At 40.9% G+C, this 23012-nt stretch overlaps 1 protein-coding gene across 1 annotated transcript in view; it reads left to right on the top strand.

Moving 5' to 3' along the window:
- The first annotated feature begins 8439 nt into the window (after positions 1–8439).
- Positions 8440–23012, top strand: part of LOC134226439 (5-oxoprolinase) — a 34095-nt gene continuing 19522 nt past the window's right edge. Inside the window, exon 1 of the mRNA XM_062707205.1 lies at positions 8440–9302. Coding sequence (XP_062563189.1) covers positions 8940–9302 — 363 coding nt within the window. The 5' untranslated portion in view covers positions 8440–8939. The remainder of the gene's footprint in view (positions 9303–23012) is intronic.

The raw sequence follows: 23012 nt of genomic DNA, 5'->3' as shown, positions 1-23012 counted from the left end.
GTATAGTGGTCTGAATGTCAAAAAGCTTTCGAAAACTACAAGAAGATCCTGTCATCCGATTTCCTACTAACACACTACAATCCGGCACTTGACATCATTGTGTCGGCAGATGCGTCATCCATCGGAATCGGGGCCACGTTAAGTCACAAGTTCCCGGACGGATCAATCAAAGTTGTGCAGCATGCTTCTAGAGCATTGACCCCAGCAGAGCAAGCTTATAGCCAACCAGATCGCAAAGGACTCGCGATTATTTTCGCCGTTACCAAATTTCACAAAATGGTTTTTCGCTCCATTACTTCGTATCTTCGGATCAAACAAAGGAATCCCCGTCTACACCGCTAATCGGCTACAACGTTGGGCACTACAGTTGCTGATGTACGACTTCAAGATCGTCTACGTCAACACGGATAAATTCGACAACGCAGATGTCCTATCCCGACTGATACAGCATCATGTCAAGCCTGAAGAGGATTTCGTGGTTGCTAGCATCGTTCTGGAGAAGGATATCAAAGCCTTAGCCACCAGCTCAGTCAATGCTCTACCACTCAACTTCAAGATGGTTCAAGAAGAAACACGTTCAGATCATGAGCTGGGGAAGCTCTTCCGCTTCATCCAAGATGGTTGGCCAAAATCAAAGTCCAGTGTCAAAGGCGAAGATGCTAAACGTTTCTACGATCGTCGGAATTCTCTATCAACTGTACAAGGCTGCATAATGTTCGGCGAACGTTTGGTGATTCCGTCGAATTTCCTGAAGCGCTGTTTACATCATTTGCACCGAGGTCACCCAGGAATGCAGCGTATGAAGGCGATTGCTCGTAGCTATGTTTACTGGCCGTCGTTAGATGAAGACATCGTAGCTCATGTTAATTCCTGTCATCATTGTGCAGCAGTTGCTAAAAGCCCAGCCAAGTCCGAGCCGCTATCATGGCCAAAATCAACGTATCCATGACAACGTGTACACGTGGACTACGCCGGTCCAATCGAAGGAGAATACTTCTTGCTAAGCGTCGACGCCCACTCCAAGTGGGTTGAAATAGTGAAAACCAAGTCAACCACTACTTCAACCACGATCGGCATTCTTCGCAGCCTTTGGTATGCCGGAAACATTAGTTAGCGACAATGGTCCACAGTTCGCTAGCGCAGATTTCAGACGGTATTGTTTGGAAAACGATGTACACCACATCACCACAGCACCGTATCATCCACAGTCAAATGGACAAGCAGAGAGGTTTGTGGACACCTTCAAAAGATCCGTGAAGAAAATCCGAGAGGGGAAAGGAACAATACATGAAGCGTTAGACGTTTTCTTGTTGACCTATCGCACTACGCTAAATCCAGCAACACCAGAAGGTAAATCACCATCGGAAGAAATGTTTGGACGCAAAATTCGCACGAGCTTAGACTTGCTTCGCTCGACAACCATTCCAACAGTAGTGCGCAGTGAAGAAACAAAGACTAGGCGGAAACCATTCAAGAAAGGCGATTTAGTATATGCTAAGATCTACTCAGGGCTGCAAAATGGTGGGTTGACATCAAGGAAGGAGCGCCCAACAGAGCTCTGGTCCCCACAAGTCCCTATCTCACGCTTCCACGGGTCGTCCGATGACAAAAGACCGCCAGCTAAGGGTTGTGTACTTAGCTGGTAGTGCAGCCTGGGCACTGTTGTCCTTCTGACATCAGCTAAAGTGAGAAGGTACGCCTCGAGCGTCTGTTCACCAGGAGGTGCGGCTCAAACAGCGTCTGCCTGGTACCCAGCGGCTGATTAACGAAATGCTGTATCGCGTCAGCTATACCTAAGGTGGCAGCCCCATCATCGCGATGTAGGTAACGCGACCCCGGTAAGGTAGCTTACTGAAGCCTCTCATATACCACGAAAAATGGAGATAGAAGAAAAAGAGAACGTTATTTTTGGCAACCGACCCGGCAACGAAATAAGGACTATGATTGGAAACTCGGTACCTGGAATGTCAGGACCCTAAATGAACCTGGACGAGTGAGCCTTCTGGCTCGTGAACTGCAGAAGGTTGGAGTGAACGTGGCTGCTATTCAAGAAGTCCGATGGCCTAGATCCGGAGAACGTGAATTCCGAGCCGTGGACCCCGACCAATACTGCATTCAAGTATAACATCTATCACAGCGGCGGTGAAAAAGCAGAGCATGGAGTTGGTTTCGTAGTGATGGGCAAGCAGATGAAGCGAGTGATGCGGTGGAAAACCATTAGCGAACGAATCTGTGTGTTGAGGATACGGGGCAAATTCTTCAATTACAGCCTAATCAACGTGTACGCACCGACAAACGATAAATCCGACGACGTGAAGGACACGTTTTATGAATGTCTTGATAAAGCCTATGGAGAGTGCCCAAAGCATGACGTGAAAATTGTTATCGGAGACGCTAACGCTCAGGTCGGTAGAGAGGACTTTTCCGTCCCATAATCGGTAGGGAGAGCCTTCACTCCGCTACCAATGACAACGGCCTACGGCTAGTAAATTTTGCTGCTGCCAGAGGGATGGCCATCAGTAGCACCTACTTTGCACGAAAGAACATCCGAAAGCACACCTGGAGACACCCAAATGGTGAAACTTGCAACCAGATAGACCATGTTCTGGTGGATGGGCGCCATTTCTCGGATGTTATCGATGTGCGGACATTCAGAGGTCCGAACATTGACTCTGATCACTACCTCGTTGTCAGTAAAATTCGATCACGGTTGTCAACTGTATCGAACGAAAGATCACAGCGAACGATGCGTTACAATATCCAGCGATTGTCGGCGGAAGGAGTATCGGCTGAGTACCGCCAGAAGCTCGACGAACGGATAAATGCAATCAACGTTAGCGACAACATCAACGATCTATGGGAGTCGATCCATGGAGCGGTGAGCACAACAGCACGAGAAGTGGTAGGCACTGCACAGAGGCGACCCAGGACGGGTGGGTTCGATGTGGAGTGCCAGAGAGGGACAGACGAGAAGAACGTTGCCAGAAGCCGGATGTTGGTGTCAGGTACCCGAGCGAATAGAGATCGGTACAAGGAAGCAAGAGCAGCCGAAAAACAAACCCACCGCAGGAAGAAAAAAGAGTACGAAGAACAAGTTATTAGTGAGGCGCAGGGATAAATGGAGCAGAACGATATGCGTAGGTTTTATGAGTCTGCCAATGGCGTGCGGAGGAAGACAGGGCCATCTCCCGTCATGTGCAACGACCAACAAGGGAATTTGCTGACAGATAAAACTGAAGTGGCTGCCAGGTGGAAGCAACACTTCGAGACTTTGTTGAATGGAGGAAGTGACGGTGCATCAGAGAACAGAATAAATATTAGCGACGATGGACAAGCTGTGGAGTTACCTACACTAGATGAGGTTAAAAAATCTGTCAAAGAGCTGATAAACAATAAGGCTGCGGGGAAGGACCAGCTCCCGGCTGAACTTCTCAAACATGGTAGTGAGCAGCTTTACGAAGTTCTGCACCATATTATGTCGAAAATATGGGAAGACGAGGAAATGCCTGCTAGCTGGTTGGACGGCCTCATTTGCCCTCTCTTTAAGAAAGGGCACAGACTGGAGTGCGCCAATTACCGAGGAATAACCCTCCTTAATTCGGCGTACAAAATTATGTCCCGTATTCTGTTCAACAGATTGAGACCGCTTGAAGAGTCCTTCGTCGGCGAATACCAAGCAGGTTTTCGTGAGGGCCGATCAACGACGGATCAAATGTTTACCCTGAGACAAATCCTTGATAAATTCCGGGAGTACAACTTGCAGACACATCATCTGTTTATTGATTTCAAGGCGGCGTACGATTCAGTGAAACGGAATGAATTATGGCAAATTATGCTTGAACATGGTTTTCCGGCGAAACTGATACGGCTGATTTGTATAACGTTGGACGGATCGAAATTAAGTTAAAGGGTTGCGGATGAAATACCGACGTCATTTGTTACCATAGATGGATTAAAGCAGGGTGATGCACTCTCGAACCTACTGTTCAATATAGCGCTCGAGGGAGCGATTAGGAGAGCCGGTGTGCAAAGAAGCGGTACCATTATCACAAAATCGCATATGCTCCTGGGATTTGCGGACGATATCGATATTATCGGAATTGATCGCCGTGCCGTGGAAGAGGCTTTTGCGCCTTTTAAGAGGGAGACAGCGAGGATTGGACTCACGATCAATACCAGCAAAACGAAGTACATGGTCGCTGGCAATCAACGTGGGTTCATTAGTAGTGGTGGTAGCGAAATAGTGCTGGATGGTGAAAAATTTGAAGTGGTAGAAGAATTTGTGTATCTTGGAACATTAGTGACGTGCGATAATGATGTTACCCGCGAGGTGAAAAGGCGTATTGCAGCTGCAAATAGGGCTTATTACGGACTTCGTAACCAGCTTAAGTCTCGTAGTCTGCAAACGAAAACAAAACTCGCGCTGTATACTACTCTGATTCTTCCGGTGGCTTTATACGGCCATGAGACATGGACGTTAAAGGAGGCTGATCGGAGAGTTCTCGGAGTGTTTGAGCGTAAGGTGCTGCGGACAATACTCGGCGGTAAACAGGAGAACGGTATTTGGCGGCGCCGCATGAATCACGAATTGTACCAGGTGTATAAAGGGCTGGATATTATTAAGCTTATACAACACGGCAGACTACGGTGGGCTGGTCACGTTGTTCGTATGCCGGAAGAACGACAAGCGAAGATAATATTTAGTAGAGAACCCGGAAGAGGCCGCAGGCTTCGTGGAAGGCCGCGTACACGATGGCTTTTTGCAGTTGAAGAGGACCTGAGGGCGATCAATGTTCAGGGCGACTGGAAGCGATTGGCCCAGGATCGAGTCCAGTGGAGAAGGATACTCCATTCGGCGTAGGTTCATCGAAGAGCTGTAGCCCATCAAGTATCAAGTAAGTAAGATCTACTCAAGTAACCAGTGGAGATGGGCGTCCGGAGTTGTTTTGGAACCAATTGGACGTGTTATGTTCAACGTGTGGGTGGAAGATAAGCGTATGGTTCATGCACATCTAAACCAGCTTCGAACTCGTTCCAACTGTAATAACTCTTCAACGAAGCCTGGTAAGCGTGATGTTAAGTTGCCTTTGGATATTCTGCTCGGCGCCTGGAATTTGTCAAATCCAATATACTGTTCAAACCCGGTGACAAACCTCCGCTACCGTCATTGTCCAAGTCGAACGCAACATCTATATCGTCATCGAAAATGCCTGAATTTTCGTCCGAACATTCAACGCCGTTGCAACCTACATCAGTATCAGAGCCTGCACAAGTGTGGGTGTCACCAGAAGCGTCTTCGTCCAAGCCTACATCATCCTCCATGCCAAGCTCTGTAACGTCGTCGTCAGCAGAGTTCCTATCAGCCAATGAACAAACTACAGCTGCCCAGGTACCTCGTCGCTCTTCCCGTGCTAGAAGACCGCCGGTACGGTTTGATCCCTATCAGCTGTATTGAAGGGGGAGATCCCTAACTACACATCCCTAACTACAATTACGAACACTATCGCTGAGCTCCCTGGTGGCAGTTGTATCTGTCATCCGTCGATGCTAGAATAGCCGAGTAGGATAATAGTTATAATTCGTTTAATGTTACGTCGCGTGTTTTAATCGTCATACGAGAAATGTACTCGGTCACTACCATCCGCGAACGTAAAACCTTCATTTTCACCGTTCAACAAATCTTCGAAGTACTCCTTCCACCTGGCTGCCACCATAGTCTTGTCTGTCAGCAAATTCCCCTCTTGGTCATTGCACATGGCGGGCACTGGCGCAGTCTTATGCCGCGCGCCATTGACAGTTGCGTAAAACCTCCGCATATCGTTTCTATCCATGTTCTCCTGCGCTTCAGCTATCATACTCTCTTCGTGTTGCCTTTTTTTCTGCGGTGGATTCGTTTCTCTTCTGCCCTTGCTGCACTGTACCGCTCTCTGTTGGAACGGGTACGAGCCACTAGCATTCGACTCCTAGCAACATTTTTCTCGTCCGTCACTCGCTGGCACTCCTCATCAAACCAACCATTTCGTTGGCGTGCAGTGCCTAACACTTGCTGCGCTGTTGTAGTCACGGTCTCGTGGATATTTTCCCATAATCTGTTTACGTCGCCAGATTCGGTGCCATCTCCTATTCGCTCGTCCAGCTTCTGGTGGTACTGTTCAGCAACTCCTTCAACTTACAAGCGTTGGATATTGAAACGCATCGTTCTGTTGTTTCGTGAATTCGTGACGCTGGAAAGTCGCGCGGGGATGTAATGCCAATAAGAAGAAGAAGGAAAGTCGCGCCCGAATTTTTGCAACTACAAGATAGTGATCCGAGTCGATGTTCGGATTTCCGAAGGACCTTACATCTATAACATCCGAGAAATGTCGTCCGTCGACCAGCACGTGGTCTATCTGTGAGGACGTCGTCAGTTGCATTCTAGCAAAAATTCCGCTTGAGACTCTTTCAAAACATTTTAACAACAGCCTTTACACCTGATGGTATAATTGCAATATTTCTCTAAGCAAATGCGAAATCAAAGTAGCGATTCCGTGCAAGGGGACATATTTTCAAGTAAATACACTGGGGTCGCTTTTTACGCCGTTTGGTTTTGACTATTTCTGAACATCTAACAACTTTATCAAAACATTGAGTTGACCACACGAGAAAAACCACCAAAATCGGGTGGTATTTAAAAAGTTGTGGAACTTGAGGTGGACCGAGAAATCGATAAAATCTATCCGCGTATAAAGCGACCCCAGTGTAAATAGCATCTCTACCTATCTCTACGGAAGAAATGCTAAAGAACTATCAAAATAAGTCCATTGTACGGTGTTTTATGTTTTAGGGTTTAAATAGGTTTAAATAATACCATCACAGCCCAACTAACATTTTTGGTGCTAAAAGCTTCAACTTCTAGCCTTTGGCTGTATAATATTTGAATAAAAGCAGCCAATGCTTCCCTTCCCGCAAATAATCCCTTAAACTTCAACTCGACTATTACCCAAATATCTATCAGCTAGTCAGTGTGCCGAATATATTCAATCTTTTATCGTTTATGCAGCTTTCATATAGTCATAAAACAGCTCTATCTGAATTAGCAACAAAGCTTATCGGTTAAGAGCTCATGTATGTAACTGAGTTGCTTGTTAGCAACTTCCCATATTACGGTGAGTAGCATTCACAATGAAAACGTTTTTGCTGTTGTTATAGCACTAACAATATAGCGTAATGGCGCTATAAATGAACTAACGAAGCTTTTAGGCAACTTCTGTACCTTTGAAGATTACACAACGTTTAAGTAAACCTATTACTGCTTCTTTTAATAGCATATCAGTATGGAACGTCAAAACCGCTATGTTTACATTTGATTTTTGTTGCCGGAGCTGTGTATGAGCTATTGATTTCTGTAATGCAGCTACAAAGATATTCACCTGCTCTTATAGCAACTGACAAAGCGCTGTCATTAATGCTAGCAGATAGCGTAAGGCCGATGACATAGTGACGCGTGTGCGTGCGCGAACGCGTCCAAGACAAAAGGAATCCTCTTGCTGATATTCTGCTTCACGAGTGCTTAGACGCGTTCGCGCACGCACACGCGTCACTATGTCATCGGCCTAAGAAAACAAACCATTTAGAAGCGATATTTCTGTTGACGGCTATTGTTAAACGATTAGCAGCAACGTAGCATCTATACAGGTCGAGAAAATGTTGCCTAAAAACAATTTCAGCGATTGATGATGGATAAAAGTTAGCCAACAGAACATGCTGATAGATGTTTGAATAATGGTTGAAATAATGCTGAAAGCATAATTTTTAAGCTTATGTGCTGAAAGCAGCATGTAGGCCTCTTTCTAACGTTTATACAGCATGAATCTGAAAATAGCGTTAATAGAACAACCTATAGGGTATGCGAAGAAGCACATCCATAATTTTCTTTGTTATTTACATATGTCAAAGTGACGGTGATGACAGAGCAGCGGCCATTGAATCAGGAGATCAGGAGTTCGAATCTAGGTAGCAACAAAATTGATATTTGAGTTTTCACAAAAAAAACATTGAATAAACTTCCGAAATTTACTCTCCTCTCAAATAATATTTAATCAAATTGAATTCAGTGGCTGTATAAAACTTATTTAACAGATTCAAAAAATCTGAATAAGCGCCATTGAAGCGAATTATATTACTAAATAGTTTAGTAAAGATTGAGAAAAAACTGTGTAACATGCTGTAAAGTAGTTGTGCAGACACGTCAAAAACAGCTGAATAGATTCGCCAGATTTGCTGGTAAAAGCATTGAATAGAAGTTCTTGATCATATGTATAGCACACATATTCAGCTTGAAGCCGTATAGACGAGTTGAAATAACATTTACATTGACATTAAATGTTAGTTGGGAGCCCATTGCAGAGCATCACATTCAGATTGTCAAACTGTTTGTCTTTCCATTCCCATACTCACAAACAGATGCTTATCAGCTGTTGGCTGTAGCTGCGGTCGCTTCACACGGTTTACCAAAGTTTCGTTTGCGTTTCATCACTGCCAATTTCTGTTTGCCGTGCCGTAGGTGCCGTGTGTACAAGAGAACAGCAATTATTTAACGCTTCTTGAATTATTTAGTCTGAAAACAAGCCAATACTCGGTCCATTGAGAATTGAGCTATCCTTGGTGGTGTATCATCGGTAATCCATAATCACGCAGCCCAGCGCTTCCGCCGCACAGTATTACACAATTCGATTGCCCTTTTATCTCCGTGAAAATTATTTGTGTTTTTTTTTTGTCATTATAATGCTGTAAACGACACAGAACTTTGTTGATAAAAAAAAGTATCATCCGTGGAAAAGTGTTATCTCATACTGAGGCGCAATTTATTACCACGGCGGCTCCCTCGAGAAGGCGACAATCAGTCGAGGTGAAGATACACTTCTTATAGGATCGTGCTTGAGAGTGATACATCCTACGTTATGTCGAGTGGTGGAAAATACAATTTTGCTATCGATCGCGGCGGCACCTTCACCGATGTGCTTTGTATTACACCGGAGGGGGGTATTCGTACGTTGAAGTTGCTCTCGGAGGATCCGGCAAACTATCCGGATGCACCAACGGAAGGCATTCGTCGCATCTTGAATCAGGAGATTGGTGATCTGTCGCGAACTGGTGATGGTTTAGTGAACACCGAACTGATCGGCTGGGTGCGAATGGGAACGACGGTGGCCACCAACGCTCTGTTGGAGAGAGCCGGCGATCCGGTAGCGCTGGTAGTTAATCGGGGCTTTCGAGATCTACTGCAGATTGGTAATCAGGCCAGACCGAACATTTTCCAACTGGTGAGTATTTGAAGCTACTTAGGAATGGTTGAATTACCATGCGTCTACTTCGAAATTTCAAATTACTGTTTTTTTCCTATTTTGACTTGGATTTTTTTAAATCCTATTAAATTTGGCCTATTATAAATTCAAATTCAGATAGCTGGGTTCCTTCAAAGATGTGAAAATAAATTATTGGAGAGCATACAAAAGAACAGAAATCAAATGATGTTGTGTACCATGACCTTGACATTGTCGACAATGGGAGTTATCGTCAATTCTCATTGCATTCAGAAAGTCTCACCTCCTACGAACGAGACGTTGAATAAGCGCAAGTAATTGTGAACACAGTTAACGCTCATACCTCTCCTTTACTAACCAAATCTAGTAAGTTTGATTCAAAATTCATATTTTGGACACTAGACTGCAACTATATGCTTAATTGTACCATGTTTGCCTCGATTCCCATAGGATATATGATTTTAGTTCAAATATGCGACGAGAACTTGATGAAACATAAAGAAATAGTCGAAATTGAACTTCAGGGAGTTGGATTAAATTATTTTTATTAATTCCATTTTGCTCGAACGCAATGGCCGATCTGGGAAACTTTCAATAGGGGGATGTCTATATAAACCACTTAGACGTTTGTCTACGAAGGGGGACGGAGGAATTGTAGCCCCTCGGCTGCTCCGACGGGAATCTATTTAAACAGGAAGGAGTTGTGCTGAGCACGGGTCGTCTATTCAAAATAGCACTGTTGCAAACGATCAAACACTCCGTTTACTCATCTGAGCAGGAACCTAACTTGAAATTGTTCACCGTTCCGTTGAGTAGGATAAATGTAACTGTTATCGAAAGAAGTCTAATACGAGTTCAGTGGAAAACCAACTTTCAGGCGGACCACTAAGAACAAGGCTTGGTTACCCTCTTTTGGGTACGGAAAGCGAAAACCAAAATAAACCAATCAGGTAAATGCTTCCTAAAGAATTAAACTACCGTCTTATTACATGCTAGCTATTTATTTGCCCATTTGGACTTAGAGAGCGACGATACAATACATTGAGGGTCTACTTGCGCTTTGTGGTTCTGGTAGTCGTTGTGGTAGCTGGTTTGGTGATGGCATGGTTGGGAGGGCCCTCCGTTGTTCACAACTCGATTTCCGGATCTTCGACGAGCTTACCGGCGGAAGAATTGGCTGCTTGATTGGCCGGGATTCCGGCGGATGTGGTAATTGTTCGCTGCTAGCAACACGGAACAAAAAAAGTACCCAAAATTGAGTATTATTAAACTTACTTTTGAGTTATTTTTTCTCTTCTCTTCCATCCACTCTTTCCTTTGTTGTCAAAAACAAAAGAGCCAAACAATCCAACGAACGACGCCAGTTCAATACGGGAAGCCAATTTTGAGTTTTATTACCTGAAGTCGAAATTGAGTGAATTAAACTTAAATTTGGGTCAATAAATTTTCCGTTGGGTACTTTTTTTAACATGGGAGTAAAGGCAAACTACTTCGACAATAGTTATTTAAGAAAATGAGGAGTAGGCATTGCGCGAGATGGCAGCAATTAAAGTTTGCTGTCACGTATTTTTCGGTGAATGTGAAAAAATTGTGTAGTTGCCGTCGGAAAATAACACTATGTGCCTCAATTCAAGCGGATGACAACGCGGGGATTCCCCATAAAAGCGGCGGACGAATTTCTCATCAAATTGACGCAGCCCGGTGAGCCCTTTCCGATGATTTTTTTTTTGTATGGTTGAATTATAAGCATTTTTTTTTTAATTTGACTTATCAGTTAATTTGACTTATTTAATTTGACTATTCAGTTTTTATCAGTTTAACTCGGTAATGACAGCTATTCCCACCATCAATTACACAGAATTCTGTCTTAACACGATTTTTTTCGCTCGTATTTTTGATTGTGAAACTTCCATTTACACCCAAAATCTTCGCAACATTATCCTGAATAAATCAAAGAAGGATTACATGATAACTAATATGCGTTGGGCATTTGGGATGAGTGCAAAATTGTGAAAATTTAAATCGTGTAAAACACAAATTTGCAATGCTGCTGGAACTGAACTTACACCACAACTGCTTTTTATAAAGGTGTGTCAAAGTGACAAGAAAACACGTCACTTGTTACATAGGCATACATTCATACATTTCAACATTTTTTCATTTTGAATACATTTACTTGAGCACAATGTATAGTAAATAAAATTGCTAGGTCTGGAATCACCGTCGGAATTTGATTTAATTTCCACCGGTAGACAGTGGATTATTTAATAAATATTTTCCTCCCCAAAACACATGTTTTTCGGTCCTAAGTAACGTTTTCCACGTAGGGTAGAATACGGCATTGGCAGGGTGCGACGGTTGTTGGCACCCTCAACAATATTTGCGTTTTCCAGCAAACATACACTATTTATGAACATAATTTTGATTCAATCACACAATTTCATGTCTAAGCTTTCATTTGAATAAGTTATTTGTGTAAAAGTAGCAAGATTTGATGTGTTAATCACCGAAACAAATTTGCACGTACGAAATCCTTGCTATTATTGCATTGCCAAAGAAAGCAGCGCACGAAAAGCAAACTGTTACTTACTTTTTTGGATCACCTGTTTCTCCTATTTATTGCTTATGACACGACAAATTAAGTACGTAAACTACTTTTTACACTTTATCAACACTTGATTATCACCACAAAGAGCAAATTTATGCAATATTTGCTCTATGTTTCACTAAATAAAATCGGGGCTGTTCGTTTTCTTTGACAGCAGCACACTTCGGAATAGAGCGAGAGAATGTGTTTGTGAGCATATCAAACACACGCTCAAAAGATACCACGCACAATTCTATGTGATTTTATTTTAGCAAAAATACGAACAAAATATCCGGCGATGGCATTTATTTTTAAAAAAAATGTTAAAATACAAATGCTTCTATTCAGATTTGTACGCAGACCATGAATTATATCAAAAGTGATAGCCACATCTTAGTATTTTAACCCTTATGTGGCTGACAGGACCGTTTTACTTTTGCAACTTCAATACTTTCCAAGCTCATCAAAACAATCATAACCACCCCCGCTCCTACATAGCGCATTTCAACCATAAATAATTGCCTACTTTTAGGGTATTATCTATTATTCAACTGTGAAACGTAGTGTAAGAATGGGGTGGCTCCAACGGCTGGATAGGACAGTGCTGCCCATTATTGATATATGAAGACTCACGAGGTTAGGATTAATTTTCGATTAAAGCAGAAATTTGTATTTCATTTGTATGGGAGCCCCCCTTCCAGAAGAGGAGGGGTCTAATACCATCATAAGAACCTTCATCGTTACCAAAAACCTCTACATACAAATGTTCATGCCGTTTCCTAGTCTATAAGGGCAGACAGACAAAAATTCATTCTTATGTGTATAGATTTAGTTTACGTAGTTTACGTCGAGCGGTCGTGTCTTGTACACAACCACCATGATTTTTTTGATGAAACGAACATATCATGTAAGGACCTCAAAGAGCAAGTTGTATATTTGAAACTGGTTGATAGACTTTTGCTTACGACTCTAAGGCATTACAAAAGACAAAAGATGTAAATCTTGGCAGCGGACAAAAAGCATTTAAGTTCCCTTCTCCAAAATGGCCAACATTATTCAAATAGGTTGAAAATGGTAAAAGTTATGATAATATCAATATCTAGGTACACGGGTACCCTATCTTCCATTTAAGTTTGTATTTTGTTGGGCGCATAAGGGTTAAATTTGTTTTACAATGTGTCTAAATGCTTTTGTCTATATGTCTACATCACATAAAATTGATGACAAGGCTAAAAATCCATGTTTTGTTTTAAGCCAATTTGATAAACAATAAAGTTTGTTCCAAAATTGAGTGAAGCGAGATGAGCGTGTGGCCGATTAATATGAATGAATTTTACTACTGGAGGATATAAATAACCAGCATTTGGCACCAATACATTACCAGTTTTCTACTTCCATGTCTAGTTGCTAAAGGGAGCAAACTCATTGCTGATAATAGAAATTGCTATGCCAATAGAAGAAACGTTGACCTGTTACTTTATATTAAATTTACTGAGTTTGTGGTAAAAGCTGTTATATTTAGTGAACACCAATCATCAAAGAAAGAGCATACAAAAGTATACCAGTTGAACTATACCTGTGTTTTAGTGTATTTATTCATTATTTTTATCATTCTATTTGGCGAATGTCTTAGACTGCCAAGAATAGGTATTTTCCCCTAGTAAAAAATAAAACGAAAGTCGATAACCTAAACTTTCTTTCTATCGACGGATTTTTATGTGATAGTTTGATGATAACTTTTAACGGTATCAAATGGCTTAACTAGACAGCGTTTGCGAAGCCAATTTTTCCAGATTTTTATTGGCCCTCAACAGTTCCTGTTGATTCTAAAATTCCTGATTAAGATCTTCCATTAAGTATCATTTTAAATTTATTTGTTAAGTTTTCCTTTCCTATTTTATTTCTTACCCTTTTTGCCAATATTAATATTTCTATGAACTTTTTTCAAATGCATGTAGTTGTGTTAGGCCTTGAAATTCGAAGGAATAAGTAATAAGATTAAGTAGTAATTCGCAACGTATTGACTCATTTAAATCCTATTGAAGAAAAATTGTTGATTCCTGCTCGGCTACTTCAACATCAAACTATCTTCATGTTTGGGCCTCTTTATCGAGTGACGGTCTTTACAGTCAACACTGTGAGGCTATAGACTTAACAATGTCTTGGCATAACATTGAACAGTTTTTTTTAAGGAACAAAGGCAAAAAAAAAATCAGCAAGCTATATATAATTTGTGTACATCATTTACACAAAAATATTGATTCTTCAATCTTCCGGCATAATCATAAAAATGACAATTAATACAATGCCAATGCATAACAACAAAAAATATGATTATAATTTTGGCAAGTAAATTTAAAAATACACACAACTCACTCACGACTTTCGGGTATTCACTTATATTTAACATGTTTGAGATAGCCTTAATAAAACTAGACGTGAAATTATGTAGGTTAGGCGAAAAAGTGTCAAAATAATAGATAGGAATGTAGGAAAAACTGAAATTTTACACATTTTGATGAAACATCTAACATTTCGGCGAGGCAAAACGCCCTAGTGGAACTATCCTACAATGTACTCGCGTCTCCATGCACTGTCCATACCAGAATGCTGATGTGCCGACGCATGGTACGTTGTTCCCTAAGAGCTGCCTGGTAAAAGGCGTAAAAGGCCTCATGAGTTTTCCGGCAACGAAATATCACCACTTTTTTTAAATGTGAATATTATCAATATGATTGAGATTTTTTCTAATTTTAATATGGCATCAGCTAGCTATATTGTTTAACTGTTGCGTGAAGTAGAAACACCCATGAAAATCGTTATAACTAAGGCATAAAAGAAGTCTATGCTTAACTAGGGCATATTGCCCCTCCTTCCCCTTCTTCTAAACCGTACCAACACACATTCCTGGAAAATGAGAACATATCCTTTTGAACTTAATAAAGTAGTTTTGTGTCACGATCTGATGTTAATTTTAGGTAATCCTAACAAACAGGTTAAATTACAAGTGTTCCAGTTATAGAATATTATGTGTTATCTATCGGTTTTCATTTCAGTCAGTTCATTTCATTTGTGTTGATGACGTGCATTCTTCACCAAAAATTTAAATGAACAATCGCCCACTTTGAGCGATTGATTGTTTATCTTCGCGTTGGACGAACAATTGAACGATCATAAAAGATGTTGCGATCGGTCTATTATCGACCCGGTTTTAATAAGAACAGCGAATGAAGCGAGAAATAATTATAACATTAGCAAAAAACAATCGCTCACTTTGAGCAATTGTTTGTTTATCCTCGCGATGGATGAACAATTGAACACTTTTTTTAAATGATCAGAGAAGTAAATGCTAATACTGTTGTTTATAAAAAATATTCGTATTAATTAGTAAAATAGAAGTTGCATAGGTCACATTACTTTCCATGGTGAATCCCGATCTATGTTACTGATAACCCCACCCCACTAACACAATGTCCTTCCCGTGGTAATTGTGGACATGCAGAGGTATTCTCTCTCTCTCTCTCTCTCTCTCTCTCTCTCTCTCTCTCTCTCTCTCTCTCTCTCTCTCTCTCTCTCTCTCTCTCTCTCTCTCTCTCTCTCTCTCTCTCTCTCTCTCTCTCTCTCTCTCTCTCTCTCTCTCTCTCTCTCTCTCTCTCTCTCTCTCTCTCTCTCTCTCTCTCTCTCTCTCTCTCTCTCTCTCTCTCTCTCTCTCTCTCTCTCTCTCTCTCTCTCTCTCTCTCTCTCTCTCTCTCTCTCTCTCTCTCTCTCTCTCTCTCTCTCTCTCTCTCTCTCTCTCTCTCTCTCTCTCTCTCTCTCTCTCTCTCTCTCTCTCTCTCTCTCTCTCTCTCTCTCTCTCTCTCTCTCTCTCTCTCTCTCTCTCTCTCTCTCTCTCTCTCTCTCTCTCTCTCTCTCTCTCTCTCTCTCTCTCTCTCTCTCTCTCTCTCTCTCTCTCTCTCTCTCTCTCTCTCTCTCTCTCTCTCTCTCTCTCTCTCTCTCTCTCTCTCTCTCTCTCTCTCTCTCTCTCTCTCTCTCTCTCTCTCTCTCTCTCTCTCTCTCTCTCTCTCTCTCTCTCTCTCTCTCTCTCTCTCTCTCTCTCTCTCTCTCTCTCTCTCTCTCTCTCTCTCTCTCTCTCTCTCTCTCTCTCTCTCTCTCTCTCTCTCTCTCTCTCTCTCTCTCTCTCTCTCTCTCTCTCTCTCTCTCTCTCTCTCTCTCTCTCTCTCTCTCTCTCTCTCTCTCTCTCTCTCTCTCTCTCTCTCTCTCTCTCTCTCTCTCTCTCTCTCTCTCTCTCTCTCTCTCTCTCTCTCTCTCTCTCTCTCTCTCTCTCTCTCTCTCTCTCTCTCTCTCTCTCTCTCTCTCTCTCTCTCTCTCTCTCTCTCTCTCTCTCTCTCTCTCTCTCTCTCTCTCTCTCTCTCTCTCTCTCTCACACTCTCTCTCTCTCTCTCTCTCTCTCTCTCTCTCTCACACTCTCTCTCTCTCTCTCTCTCTCTCTCTCTCTCTCTCTCTCTCTCTCTCTCTCTCTCACACTCTCTCTCTCTCTCTCTCTCTCTCTCTCACTCTCTCTCTCTCTCTCTCTCTCTCTCTCTCTCTCTCTCACTCTCTCTCTCTCTCTCTCTCTCTCTCTCTCTCTCTCTCTCTCTCTCACTCTCTCTCTCTCTCTCTCTCTCTCTCTCTCTCTCTCTCTCTCTCTCTCTCTCTCTCTCTCTCTCTCTCTCTCTTTTCTCTCTCACTCTCTCTCTCTCTCCCACTCTCTCTCTCTCTCTCCCACTCTCTCTCTCTCTCTCTCTCGCTCTCTCTCTCTCTCTCTCTCTCTCTCTCTCTCTCTCTCTCTCTCTCTCTCTCTCTCTCTCTCTCTCTCTCACTCTCTCTCTCTCTCTCTCTCGAGATTGTTCGTACAAAAAAAAATGGTTCATCCACTGTACATTTTTCTGGGGTTTATCGGCTGTTTCTTCGGGAATGCTGATGAAATATCTTTTTTGTATTCACGCACTGATGTCAACCAACGGGCATCGTGTCTTGGAGCTTGGAATAGTTATGAAGTGAGATCTCCTCTTTTTTTGCAATACTTTTCTGATGTGTTCCCTGATGATGATGAGTCGTACTTAAATCTAGCTAGATAGGTATATATTAAAGTGACCCGATTTTTCTAGGGCCAATCCGGGACACCATTAGCATTATATGGCAGATTTTCAACCTACCACAGCCTCCTATCAACCTATGATGCTAATCGCTCGATTTCATACACAGATAGAAAAAGTTGTTGAAATTTACACGAAAAGTAATGCACATAAAGGAAACGCCAAAAAGAGCGTAAATTTAAAGGATATTTTCGCCTGAATGTATGCGATTTCTATTGCATTACGTCACTTTTTATATGACTTATACTATAGAAATTGAAATGATTTACAATCTAGACCTCGTGGCTGTACGGCGCCTATCTTCTGAGCATATTTTTAGTTATATTATGTGTATTATGAGTTGAGAGTTCGGTTTCCGCTTTAGTCGTGGAAAGTCTTCTTTATTGGTATACTGAGTGTTGTCCGTTGTCCATTATCTTATGTTAGTCTTCAACTGAACGACGGTTGTTGGTTAACGCATTGTTTCAAGGATTTTCTTGATTATGAAGATTTTTAGATCTTTGACGAATTTCGCGCCAACCCTTCTATGGGGCTGGCAGCACCATCTCAGAATCGAATGAAAATTGTCAAGAGTAACATTTGATGAGGGCCTAATTTTTTTTCATGGATTTTTTATAAAACGATGTAACTCTAAAATGACAAGACCTACAAAAAAGTGTTGTATGGCGGACTGTCGTGAAATTCCCAGAAGTTTTTTGGAAAAATATCCAAAAAATAAAATACCGATTTCTACACTGAGAAAAAATAGTTTTAAAAATTAAAATCGATATTACAAAAAAACCTCATCTCAGAAATCGATGAATTTTTTTCTGCAGATAGGTATTTTAATTATCTAACTTTTCTGGGAATAATGTTCCTGTGACATATTTAAGTAAAAAAAGTTTTTCTAACAAAAACTTTTTTCATGTCCATATTGAGTGAAAATTTATCAGCGTGTTTTATGCCTACAGCGCCAATTATAGGTTCAGAGCCTATCATCAACCAACGACACATTTTGGACGTATAAAATTTTGTTTGGGAAGCAATTTTGCATAATCTAATACAATTGTGGACCAACATTTGAAAAGGGTTTATGTTTTATTTAACTTTTTGTATCGAAGTAACTTAAAAACAATTACAAAAAAATAAATACTTTGAAAACGGGCAATGTTGCCGAAACGAAACTGAAGTGATATTTAATTGTAATAGTGGAAAAGAAGATGTTGTTTTTCAGCAAAGGCTAACCACTGAACGGTGTAATTTAGAAACCGTTGTAAAGCCTGTAGATGATTTTGTATCGTATTTTATTGAAAAAATTGATAAACTAAAATTTATAACTTATGACATTATTTGCAAACAGCAATACAGTTGTACTGTTAGATTTCTCTGAAAATTATTCATTTATTATCCAAAATGCTGCTCAAGGTTGGAATAACTCCCAGGCAACAATACATTCATTCGAAGTTTACTTTAAAAGAAACGGTTAATTAGAAAACGTTAGCTTTATTATTCAGAAGTAATGACCCATGACACAAAAGCTGTTCATATATTTATTTCAAAATTAATTGACTTTTTGAAACAGTCGATCGATTTTACAAAAATTACTTTTGTGTCTGGGTGAGCAGCACATTATAAAAATAAAAGGAACTTTGCAAGTCTGTGTAATTTAAATTCAAAACATGGCTTAGAAGCAGAATGGCACTTTTTTTACAACATCGCACGGAAAATGCCCTTGCGAAGCTATTGGTGGCACTCTCAATCGAATGGCAAAACGAGCAAAACTCTTGCCAAAGATTATGGAAATACTATCAAGACTCCTCGGGAGTTGTACGAATGGGCGAATGGGCACGTTTTCAATCAAACAAAAATATCACTATATTACATTTCTGTTATATCACGAATGAGCAATACCGCCATCGGGGGTGGCAATGGGTCTGGGGGTGAGAATGGGTCATCGCTCTCACCGCGAGCATGGAGGGCGTAGAGAAAAATCGTTCTAAAAAGTCTCTTATATTTTTGTCTTCTTGTCCTCAGATACATCCATTCTACAAGCATTCTAAGTAGTTAAAACAGTGACCCATTCTCACCCCCATTTGGCCCATTGTCACCCCCGACGATGGTAACCAACAAGAGCTTGATGAACTTTTCAGAAAAGCAAAAACTATAATTGGCACACAAAAGCTTCATTCTTTTATACCAATCGCTCATAATAAAATCCTGGCTAAAAATATTCCAACTCAGATGAAGACCCAAAAGTTTTTGAATTGTTCGACTAAGTTTACAAATTAATGAGTATTCAAGTAGAAATAAGAATTAAATGTAGTAACAAATAAAATTGAAGAAAAATGTTTATCTGATTAAAAAAATCGACCTCCAATTTTTTTTTTTGCTAAACCAATTTTAATCTTTACATTCATTAATTTATTTTCTCGGTGAACGAAACGCTCTTTTATGTTTCAGACTTCATAGTTCAGACAAATTTACAATAGTCCATCAAACATCACAATTTTGTAAATCTGGTCATTTGTGTGTAACATTGATATAAGCAATCTAGGTAAATATACGCCCTTTCCAAATGTTGGTCCACATTAATGTTAGATTATGCTAAATTGCTTCCTAAACAAATTTTTATACGTCCAAAATGTGTCGTTGGTTGATGATAGGCTCTGAACCTATAATTGGCGCTGTGGGCATAAAACACGCTGATGAATTTTCACTCAATATGGACATGAAAAAAGTTTTTGTTAGAAAAACTTTTTTTCCTTAAATATGTCACAGGAACATTATTCCCAGAAAAGTTAGATAATTAAAATACCTATCTGCAGAAAAAATTTCATCGATTTCTGAAATGAGGTTTTTTTGTAATATCGATTTTAATTTTTAAAACTAATTTTTTTCAGTGTAGAAAGCGGTATTTTATTTTTTGGATATTTTTCCAAAAAACTTCTGGGAATTTCACGACAGTCCGCCATACAACACTTTTTTGTAGGTCTTGTCATTTTAGAGTTACATCGATTTATAAAAAATCCATGAAAAAAATTAGGCCCTCATCAAATGTTACTCTTGACAATTTTTGAAAAACTAAGTATGCAGAGTGGCTTAGAAATACCATATCTTTATGCCCACCAAGTTTCATTCAATTCTGAGATGGTGGAGCCAACCGCTGGTCGAGTTGGCACGAAATTCGTCTTGCAGATTTAATAATACCCCAGATTTTACACAGTTTCTGATGTCCCATTTTTTCTAGATTCTTGAGCTGAACTAAACTTCTCAGAATATCACATGACATTTTTAAGTTTTTAATTTTGTACCTAGATCATAAAAATCCCTAATATTCCCACATTCCTCCTTTTAGTTCATTAAAACGACTAAGATTCCGGAGATTTCTGCGTTATCCAAAGGCTAATAAATCAACTCAACTATTGTTGATTTTTTAAAAAGACTGGAGATCTTTAATAGTTAAGATAGCCTGGTAATCTGGTCCACGGATTTTCTCCCAGTCTAGTTTTAGGTGGCGGGAGTGAAGAGATTTCGACACGAAAAATAATTAGACGAAGACAAACTAAGACAATGTGATAGGTGAATTAAACAAGTTAAAACAAAATGACATCTTTCGACAAAATAAGAAGTAAACTTACTGTTTGACTATTAAAACTTGTAATACCAGAACTTGACTATAACAATAGAAATTGCAGACAACTGGACAGAAATGTCGTGACCATTGTGTTTGGACTAATTACATAATTGTTATTTATAGGATAGTATTAACTGAGAGACATATTGACAAACATCCGTTCTCAACTGCATCAAAATAAGGGAAGCTCTTAGATTAATATATTGATTTATTGCATTAGTACTTGAATTAATTTATTGTGAAACAAACATCTTCATTCAAAAGTGTTACTTGGACATGGCATCAGTACTACCCGTTGTCAACATCGACTGCTATTAGGTATGTTATATGTTAACTACTTGGAAAATATCTATGTACGTCCTGAGCTTCCATTATTTATTCGGTTTATAACTGGCTGACTGTAAAAAAAAACTGACTGACTGTGGGAAGGAAAATATATCGTTATAGGACTATAGGACTAATAACTTAATCACCCAAGGAATATTGGATAGCATGAAAATTGAAGAGAACTTGACCATAACAATCGAAATTGCAGACAACTGGACAGAAATTTCGTGAACATTTTTGGACTAATGAAAGTTTAGACATGATTGTAACAAACTTATAGGAACTATTAACTCGACGACCTCCGTTCTCAACTGCAAAAATAAGGGAAGCTCTAAGATTAATTGTAAACCAAAAATTTTCATTCAAAAGTGTTACTTGGCATGGCATCAGTACCACCCCTTGTCAACATCGACTGCTATTAGGTATGGAATGTCGGCTACAAGAAACAATGAATTCAACTTTACTACTACATTTACTACATTATCGACGTCAGGACATATCGTGGCGCTAACAACGACTCTGACCACTATCTGGTGATGGTTAAATTGCGCCCAAAACTATTCAACATCAACAATGTTCGGTACCGACGACCGCCGCGGTACGACCTAGAGCGACTGAAGCAACCTGATGTCGCCACTACATACGCGCAGTATCTCGAGACAGTGTTGCCGGAAGAGGGTGAGCTCGATGGGGCCCCTCTTGAGGACTGCTGAAATACACTTAAAGCAGACATTCACGACGCAGTGGAGAACAACGTCGGGTATGTGGGACGAAGTCGACGGCACGATTGGTTCGACGAAGAGTGCAGACATAGTCTGGAGAAGAGGGACGCAGCGCGGGCGGTCGCGCTGCAGCAAGGTACCCGGTAGAATGTAAAACGTCATATACGGAAGCGGACACAGCGAACCCGCTTTTTTTTTCAAGAGAAGAAACGCCGCCTAGAAGAAGCGGAGTGCGAGGAGATGAAACAGCTGTGCCATTCTCAAGAAACACGCAAGTTCCAGAAGCTCAACGCATCCCGCAAAGGCTTCGTACCGCGAGCCGAGATGTGGAGGGATAAATATGGGGTGTCTTGATGGACGAACGTATGGTGATCGAAAGGTGGAAACAGCACTACGAAGAACGTTTAAATGGCGCTGAGAGTACAGGCAGTGAAAGTAAAGGCAGCGGAGGAGATGACTACGCCAGTGTGGAAGAAGTTTTGTGTATTTCTTGACAACGAAGTAAACACGACTATCTGTCGCAAAATAAGTCTGAAGAATGATCGTTGTTTCAAACATATTGTGTTTTTCAGTAATTCACAGCATACTCTGATTTTTTTTAAAACTAAAATCATGATTGTTTTCTTAGCATGTGTTTTTAAAAATTATTTATCATAGAACATTCACATAATAATTATCGAACATCATTTTCTCTACAGCCAGTTCAGCGGAGAATATTGACAACTAGCCCACCTTGAGGAAAGTTAAGTATGCCAAGACCAATAAAGCAGCTGGTAAGGATGGTATCGGAGCTGAGCTCATCAAGGTGGGCCCGGAAAAACTGGCCACTTGCCTGCACAAACTGATCAGAATCTGGGAAACTGAACAGGTACCGGAGGAGTGGAAGGAAGGGGTTATATACCCCATCTACAAAAAAACGACAAGCTGGAGTGCGAGAACTTCCAAGCGATCACCATCCTTGATGCCGCCTACTAAGTTATATCCCAGATCATCTTCCGACGTATGTCACCTATAGTGAACAAGTTCGTAAGAAGTTATCAAGCCGACTTCGTTGACAGCCGTACGACATCGGACCAGATCTTTACTATAGGGCAAATCCTTCAAAAATGCCGTGAATACCAGGTCCCAAAGCACCATCTGTTCATTGATTTCAAGGTGGCATACGACAGTATAGACCGCGTAGAGCTATGTAAAATTGTGGACGAGAACAGCTTCCCTGGGAAGCTTACCAGACTGATCCAAGCAACGGTGAATGGTGTGCAAAACAGTGTGACAAGGTGAATACATCGAAGTCAGAGTACATGCCTATGGGTGGAACCGAGCGCG

Source organism: Armigeres subalbatus, chromosome 3, assembly GCF_024139115.2.
Source record: "Armigeres subalbatus isolate Guangzhou_Male chromosome 3, GZ_Asu_2, whole genome shotgun sequence".
In the NCBI taxonomy this organism is placed as follows: Eukaryota; Metazoa; Arthropoda; class Insecta; order Diptera; family Culicidae; genus Armigeres; species Armigeres subalbatus.
The sequence above is the reverse complement of the archived record's forward strand: the minus strand, read 5'-3'. Positions and strand labels throughout refer to the sequence as shown.